General features: G+C 39.8%; 1 protein-coding gene across 2 annotated transcripts in view; it reads right to left on the bottom strand.

Annotated features, from left to right (window-relative positions):
• Positions 1-1,683: 1,683 nt before the first annotated feature.
• Positions 1,684-9,139, bottom strand: part of gmeb2 (glucocorticoid modulatory element binding protein 2) — a 63,761-nt gene continuing 56,305 nt past the window's right edge. For both annotated transcript variants that reach the window (XM_043710332.1, XM_043710331.1), the window contains exons 9-10: positions 6,730-6,852; positions 1,684-4,707 (exon numbers count right to left, since the gene is read on the bottom strand). In XM_043710332.1, coding sequence (XP_043566267.1) covers positions 4,055-4,707; positions 6,730-6,852 — 776 coding nt within the window. In that variant the 3' untranslated portion in view covers positions 1,684-4,054. The remainder of the gene's footprint in view (positions 4,708-6,729; positions 6,853-9,139) is intronic.

Raw genomic sequence — 9,139 nt, 5'->3', positions numbered from 1 at the left:
TGCTAGCTCTACCATCTCCCACAATGGAAGATCTTCCCATGAGCTCAATGGACAAATTCTCATTAACCATGAGGTGTTTTAGATGAACCTTTGAGGCATTACATGGCATTTTCTCCCAATAAAAGATAAAGCAATTAGGTGAAGGATAACAATTGAGGAATATGGGTCAGGGCATGTAAGTGATGAAATGATGCAATGACATTACTCTGTTAAAGTTAAATGGCTTTAAGGTTGTACTTGCAAGTAAATACGGAGGGAAAAATTGTGACTATGCAGCGAGATCTTGAGTTAATGTTAACCACACTGTATTGTGAAGGGTTATTTGCATAAACATTACTTTTGGAGTTTGAAATTGCATTGGTAGCCAATAGTTAAAGGCCCTTTACTTAAACTGTTGAATTGAAAACAAAAAATGCTGGAGATCACAGTGGGTCAGGCAGAACCATGGAGAGAAAACTAGCTAACGTTTTGAGTCTAGATGACTCTTCCGTTAGCTTGCTTTCTTTCCATGTATGCTGCTTTGACCCAATGTGATCTACAGCATTTTTTGTGTTTTAGGTTCAGATTCCAGCATCTGCAGTAATTTGCTCCTACCTTAAAGTGTTGCCTTGTATGCCCTGGGTAGATCAGTAGATCTTTTACTAAACTGGTCATAGTCCTGAAGTTAAAAGGATCAATGTTGAATGCCTGCACTACTTCCCTTCACATCTCAAAATTTGTATTTTTACTTGCTAGATGCCTTGCAGACTCTATTTTCTTGCCTATATTTCATGTAAGAGGTCTTGCATATCAGACCAGGGAAAATCTGGCAACTTTGATGCTTCTGTTCAATAGGCCCTTCATTTGGTGTCCTCGACCAGTTGCACCTGTGCTAGGCACTCATGAGAAGTAGCAAAACAAGAGAGAAATGCAGTCATCAGTGAACAAGTATTGCTCTCACATAGCTGTAGCGCCTCAGCCTATTGGTACAATTTTAAGATCGAACAGACATTATAAATGCTACACTTAATTTTTTCACATCCTGGCAGGTTGGTTCTGTTTTACTTTAATCATTACTCCAAAGAGCATGCAAATGACATGCACAGACCATCACCATGTATAATTTGTTTTCCACTGTTGTGAAAAGTGGTGCAACACAATTGGAGTGTGGGTATCTTTCTCCAATTGATATGTTTTACATTACATCTGAACTCATCCTCATTTTAAAAAAATAGTAAAGCATAATTAATTAAATAAATGTTAAAAATGTAAAAGTAACAGTCATTCATTTACTGTTTTCATTGGAAAGTGGACAGCATCACAAGTCAATTTCCAAGGCACCGGTCAGCAAATCTTATAATAAATCTGAATTTGTTGTCCAGTTGTAGAAAGTCACTAGTCCAAATATGTGCGTTAAATGGCATATAATTAAAAATAAACATTATTCTTCCTTTTTTTTTTAAAGTGGACAATACCATACATTTGTTAGTATTAACTCAGTCTTGCTCCCAAAAAAGTCTGTTATTTTCAAAGCAAGACAGTTTTTATTATGTTAACACTTTGAGACATCCAATTTATGCCAATAAAAGTTTGTACAAAATGGAAAATGGCCTTTTTTTGCCACAGCCAAAATAATACAATACAGTAACAGCATAGAAGTCAACCAACAGGCACAAAATAGAATGAGAACCACTATGCAATGGATATTTTGCAAAACATCGCAATATTACATAATCTTTATTTTATTTACAAAACTTTAATGGACTCCCCCAAGTTTGATCACATTCTTATTTCAGATACAGTTGTTCCGGAGCTTTCACGTTTTGTACAATTACATCACAATCAATAATAACTGACTGCCATCTTCTTTATCATCAGTCTCAGATTTTCCAACATCTTCAGTCAGTCAGATTGAGCTACAAAATTTCCTTTCGCATTTTATCAGGAAAAAAATTCAAGTGGGCAGCCCTCGTGATTTACCAGCCACTCTCTTCAAATGAATGAACGAACTACATTGTGCTCTGAGACAGTTCAACATGATAAGGCATGACATAAATGCAACTCAAAATCCCTTTATTTTGTGTTTTAAAATGTATTTTTAAATCTGTAAGAAATGAAAGTTCTATTTGAATTGCAGCAGCCAAGCTAACCAGATTCACTCTTCACTTAAAAGTGTTCATTTTTTTTAGAAAAAGGAAAAAAAATCTAAGAGAAATAGATAAATATTGATAGATTACACAGAATTTAACTGTCATTTATTACAAATAATTTCCATGAAGGAATTAAATATCCTTTTTTGAAAATTCACTTGACATTGCAAGAACATGGAACACTTCTGAAAAACAGCCAGAAGCATTGGTACTCTTCACAAAAAGTTGCAACCAAACCCCAATTAAAAACCTCACCAAACTGTTAACATTTATTACCCAGAAACTTCATATATTGAAAATACATATAAAACAGAAGGGAGCAGGAAATTAGTTATTGACTGGCATGTCATTGCAGTTTATATGATAAAACATACCCAGATTATCTTATCACTCATTCCCAGTTTATCTATTATTCAATGCATTGTGGCAGAATATGTGTCTATGCCAGCAAATCTTCCTGCTGTGTGCTGCTAATCTCTGCCTCTGTAACTATGAAGAGGAGGTGTGTATGAGCCAATTTATTCCTCAAAAAAAAGGGAAAAAAAAATCTGAGGGCAATTTATTAATGTGGCAGATATCTCAAGTTTAAGAGCCGGATCATGAACTGATCGGTCACTATTTTAACTTCAGCATGATCCAGGAAGACTTCAAAATAGTGCGAGGGAACACTTCAGAAAAATGTTTTAGAAGAAGCTTTCACTCAGTATACAGACAATCTATCGTCAGCCAAATTTGATAAACCACTTTGTTATCCAATCATAAATTCTCAGTAATCTCATAAGTATCTGTGGACATCTACGTATGGAAAATGGCAGAAAGAAGTTTGAATTTTGGCAAAAAGAGAATATTAAGAAACTAAACTTAAACTATTCAGACATTGTTCATACCTGCCTAAACTGTGGGGTTTATAGATTTTAATAAGATCACACATGTAACAAAAGGAACAATTTCTTGAAAAACTAAGAAGTTCAAATATATTGATCATAAATATATGGTTTCAGTTTACTGTGGAGACAGGGAGAAAACAGTGACTTTAAAACTATTTATGTTCCATTTCTTTCCATCAGTTTAGCTTATAAGTATTGATCTGATAATTTTAATAAACGTACAGCAGTATAAAAAAGTATGTTGTGTAAAGCATAACTTGTCATAGAAACACTAAATCAGTTTTGTTTTGTATAACTCATACGTTCAAATAAGCACATTTTCACCATGAATAAAAATGGTACCTTATATTGTGGCTGCCACTAAAGCGCAAATGCGATAATTCTTTTACAGATGCTATTTAAATCCATTTTTAAAAACTCAGCTTACTCATAGCGTACCCATTTGCTTGAATTTGCCTGGTTAGCTTTTCATATATGACAAAAATCGTAAATTATGTACCAACATTATTCTAAGTACAATGTCAATTGTACAATATCGGGTTGTAAACAAATTACATTGGCTGAATATTTACAAATTCTCCATCTTAACCATATGATTATCCAAACAGCACAACACAATAAAATAATTATTAGAAAACGATGAAAGCACCTATTGTAAAATGAAACTGCCACTAACTCAATTATGGATTTTGTAAAGCAATCTCAAGACATTTTGAGTGTAATTAGGTATTAAAGCACACAAAATACAGTGCAGAAAAGCTCTGTAAAATACATTATAAACAATTCTATCAAGCATATCTGATAAATGTCTGTATTTTTGTACTTAAGCCAAAGTCTGAAAAAAAAGAGTTGAGACATTTGCTCCTACTCTGTGATTTTGCTGCTTCCACTCTAATGTTTTTTCATCACTTGGTGGCACTGTGTAGGTTTAATCATTGTGTAGCAGAAACCATTCTGGTACAGTTCTCAAAAGTTACATTCAGTAGCAACAGGGCTTTGAAACAAAACATTCTAATAATGTGAAGCATTAGTTCAAGGCTATGGTTTCTGTTCATGTTCTTCACTTATTGATGTCACCTGTATAGTGGTGTGTCCTTCTCCTGTTGTGTTGGTTTCAGCAGATGGCACAGCCATAAGTGTGCTTCCAACAGATGCCATCTGGGTATTGTTATGGAGTGCAGCATTGAGACCAGGGACAGTAGTGAACAGCTGGATTGGGCTGACGACTTTCAACACAGTGTTACCATCTTGGATGGCAGCTGTGCTCAGGACTGCTAGATTCGATGTCTCTGGGTGGATCTCAACAGTATTGGGTATCCCAGAGCTTGAAGATGCCAGAACGTTGTACCCTCCAATCAGTGGTGAAGCTGTCGCAGTAAACGTTGCTGTGTGCGGTGAAACCTTGCCAACTGCAGTGACTGGAATAGTGGATAATGTTGCCATTTTTCCTAAATTTGTGAGTTGAGACAGAGGCACTCCAGAAGCCAACGTAAGCTGGCCTGACTGTGATGTTGTGACCATTTGAGCTGCCACTGTTGCTGGTCCTGATGTTGCTCTAGTAAGGCGAGGCCTCTTGGAAGGTGGTGCTGCTGCAATTGGAGTCAAGGTCATGAGAACATTGTTTAGATGCTGGGATTTGTTCTTTAATTCTTTAGCTCGCTTACGATGCTCATCACATTGTTGTTCCAAAGCTAAAACAAAACAAAACACATCACATCTAGAGGAGTGTTTGAAACATTTCAATCCAATACAAAGATACTTATAGAGTCATAGAGATGTAACAGACCCTTCAGTCCAACCCGTCCATGCTGGCTAGATATCCCAACCCAATCTAGACCCACCTGCCAGCACCCGGTCCATATTCCTCCAAACCCTTCCCATTCATATACCCATACAAATGCCTCTTAAATGTTGCAATTGTACCAGCCTCCACCAATTCCTCTGGCAGCTCATTCCATACACGTACCACCCTCTGCGTGAAAAAGTTGCCCCTTAGGTCTCTTTTATATCTTTCCCCTCTCACCCTAAACCTATGCCCTCTAGTTCTGGACTCCCCGATCCCAGGGAAAACACTTTGTCTATTTACCCTATCCATGCCCCTTATAATTTTGTAAACCTCTATAAGGTCACCCCTCAGCCTCCAACGCTCCAGGGAAAACAACCCCTCCCTATAGCTCAAATCCTCCAACCCTGGCAGCATCCTTGTAAACCTTTCTGGACCCTTTCAAGTTTCACAACATCTTTCCGATAGGAAGGAGACCAGAATTGCATGCAATATTCCAACAGTGGCCTAACCAATGACCTGCACAGCCACAACATGACCTCAATACTCTGACCAATAAAGGAAAGCATACCTTCTTCACTATCCTATCTCCCCGCGACTCCACTTTCAAGAAGCTATGAACCTGCACTCCAAGGTCTCTTTGTTCAGCAACACTCCCTTAAACCTTACCATTAAGCGTGTAAGTCCTGTTTAGATTTGCTTTCCCAAAATGCAGCACCTCGCATTTATCGGAATTAAACATCATCTGCCACTTCTCAGCCCATTGGCCCACCTGGTCCAGATCCTGTTGTAATCTGAGGTAACCCTCTTCGCTGTCCACTACACCTCCAATTTTGGTGTCATCTGCAAACTTACTAACTGTGACCCTTCTGCTCGCATCCAAATCATTTATATAAATGACAAAAAGTAGTGGAGCCAGCACCGATCCTTGTGGCACTCCACTGGTCACAGGCCTCCAGTCTGAAAACCAACCCTCCATCACCATCCTCTGTTTTCTACCTTTGAGCCAGTTCTGTATCCAAACGGCTAGTTCTCCCTGTATTCCATGAGATCTAACCTTGCTAATCAGTCTCCCCATGGGGAACCTTGTCAAACGCCTTACTGAAGTCCATATAGATCACATCTACCACTCTCCCCTCATCAATCCTCTTTGTTTCTTCCTCAAAAAACTCAATCAAGTCTGAGAGACATGATTTCCCAAGCACAAAGCCATGTTGACTATCCCTAATCAGTCCTTGCCTTTCCAAATACATGTACATCCTGTCCCTCAGGATTCCCTCCAACAACTTGCCGATCACTGACGTCAGGCTCACTGGTCTTTAGTTGCCTGGCTTCTGTTAACTTTTTAAATATCAACTTTGTCACAAGAGTGTAATCTGCCTTGCACTACAGTGCTCTATATAAAATGACATAAAATGTAGAGCTCAACATAGGTCATTCAATTCAAGGGGTTCATTTTGTTCTTAATGCTCCAAGTCAGATTTCTTCTGACTGATATCGACCCATCAATATTACCTTCTCTTACACTACGATACACCAACTGAGGATGTCTACAGACAGTCATTCTCAGAACGTGGCACAGTAAAATTAGATTGAATACGATTTCATCAAAACTAAATCATTTAGTGGATGCAACAAGTTGAAACACAAAGACTTTGCATGTCAGATTGATATAATGAAGATTCTACCATTGACAGAGTCAGGTGTCATCTCAAGCTGTCCTTTGTTACACTTTCAACAAGCCAGTTGCACAATACAAATGATGGTGGCACCCAAAAAACTGTATATCTCACCATTAAGAGACTTTATGTAAAGGTATTACAAAAATATTGCAATGTTTAACAGAAAAGAAGATCTTCTGTATTTTATGATAGTTAACTAAGAACAGTATCAACTTTCAGCTACAGAAAATAACTGCATATATACTTACTCGCTAAATCTCGCGTGTACTGCTCTCGGGAACGATCCATTTGGCTCTTGTGACTTGTCAAGACCTTTTTAACAAGGTCCAGAAGACCAAAACTTTGCACAATATTGTTAAGAATGACTGCATCTGAAAATATTAATCAATACAAAGTTAATAAATGATTACATTCAGCCAAAGTTTTAGAACTGCTTAACAAACAACGAGAAATTGTAACAGCAAATAAACGGAACCATTTTTAAAAAGTAGTTGCTTGGTACTTAATTTTCAAAATACAAGCACAGCATGTAATTTCCACAAGTAAATTCAGTTTAAAATTTTGTACGCTGGTAGTACTTTTGCTTTGGTTTTTGAAGAATTCAGTTATTCTTACAATCCAAACTTACAGAACTTGAAAAGCATTTGAAATAAAAACAGAAAAGAGTTGCGGATTCTGTAAATCAGAAATAAAAACAGAAGTTGCTGGGAAGGTTCAGCAGGTCTGGCAGCATCTGTAAAGAAAAGGGTCACAGGACCTGAAACGTTAACTTTGATAACTCTTCACAGATGAGACCTACTCAGCTTTCCCAGTAACTTCTGTTTTTGTTATTGAAAAACATTTGCTCTGATTTCTGGACACAGGTTTAGACTTCGCAGCCGACCCTCTTATTCCCATTAGAAACGAGTGATTAAGATACAAAATTTGTACACTCCTACCTGATTTCACTAATAGTAACATGGCTACAAACAACCCTACTCAGTCTCAGGCTTTATTCTGCATTGTCCTGTGCACACTGCAGACAACTGAGTGACATTGCAAAAGAAACACACTCCAGGAAACCTTTTAATTTTGTAGGCACAGTCCCTCTCGAAAGAAAATTGCAATAATGCACTGCAGGGTGGTGGATACAATTCTTTTGCCACTGAGGGAGGAGTAGGATGGCATACCCAGGTAAGAAGCGGGATCCCCACTATAGTGATGTCAACCCAAGTGCATAAGATAGAGATACGGAAGTCAGGAAGGACATATTTCCAGTAGGAGCAGGAAGACCTCAAGACTGAGCCTCCAACAGAAATGGGAGCAAAAGTCAAGGGTGGTCAATGCCTGCAGTGCGGCTCCCAGAACTCGTCAGAAGAGGTAAAAAATGTTTAATTACCTCATCTGTGTGGTCAAAGTGAGTGAATGCATCTGCCTGACAACTCTCAGCCACCATAGTGTCACTTGCCTTGCAGCAGACCTTAATACTCAGAACTCCTAATATCCTAATTCTCAAATAATAGACAGCAGAGTGGTTAAAGAAAATACTGGAAATATTCAGCAAGTTTGGCAAATGCTAAAATTTCACAATAGCTCAAGCCCAACTCCCTTTAAGGTCACAGATTCAGGGATCTCAAATGAGGATCTTAAAGGAGTGGAGAAAGTGAGGACTGCAGATGCTGGAGATCAGAGCTGCAAAATGTGTTGCTGGAAAAGCGCAGCAGGTCAGGCAGCATCCAAGGAGCAGGAGAATCAATGTTTCGGGCACAAGCCCTTCTTCAGGAATGAGGAAGGTGTGCCAAGCAGGCTAAGATAAAAGGTAGGGAGGAGGGACTTGGGGGAGGGGCATTGGGAATGCGATAGGTGGAAGGAGGTTAAGGTGAGGGTAATAGGCCGGAGGCGGAGAGGTCGGGAAGAAGATTGCAGGTCAAGAAGGTGGTGCTGAGTCCAAGGGTTGGGACTGAGATAAGGTGGTGGGGCGTGGGGGGAAATGAGGAAGCTGGAGAAGTCGGTCGGTTTATAGTAAATGTCCGTGTTGGGTCGATCGGCCAGATAGAAATGGAGAGGTCTAGGAAGGGGAGGGAGGATCTGAGACGGTCCACGAGGAGGTTGAACGGTTCATCCACTTTACTAACACCTTCCACCCCGACCTCAAATTTACCTCTGACTCCTCCCTCCCCTTCCTAGACCTCTCCATTTCTATCTCGGGCGACCGACTCAACACGGACATTTACTATAAACCGACCGACTCCCACAGCTATCTAGATTACATCTCCTCCCACCCTGCCCCCTATAAAAACGCCATCCCATATTCCCAATTCCTTCGCCTCCGCCACATCTGCTCCCAGGAGGGCCAATTCCAATACCGAACAACCCAGATGGCCTCCTTCTTCAAAGACTGCAATTTTCCCTTAGACGTGGTTGACGATGCTCTCCACCACAAGTCCTCCACTTCCCGCTCCTCCGTCCTTGAACCCCACCCCTCCAATCGCCATCAGGACAGAACCCCACTAGTCCTCACTTACCATCCCACCAACCTCCATATACATCGTATCATCCTTCGTCATTTCCGCCACCTCCAAATAGACCCCACCACCAAGGATATATTTCCCTCCCCTCCCCTATCAGCGTTCCTGAAAGACCACTCCCTCCGCGACTCCCTCATCAGGTCCACAACCC

The sequence above is a fragment of the Chiloscyllium plagiosum genome, chromosome 20 (assembly GCF_004010195.1).
Source record: "Chiloscyllium plagiosum isolate BGI_BamShark_2017 chromosome 20, ASM401019v2, whole genome shotgun sequence".
NCBI lineage: Eukaryota > Metazoa > Chordata > Chondrichthyes > Orectolobiformes > Hemiscylliidae > Chiloscyllium > Chiloscyllium plagiosum.
The sequence above is the reverse complement of the archived record's forward strand: the minus strand, read 5'-3'. Positions and strand labels throughout refer to the sequence as shown.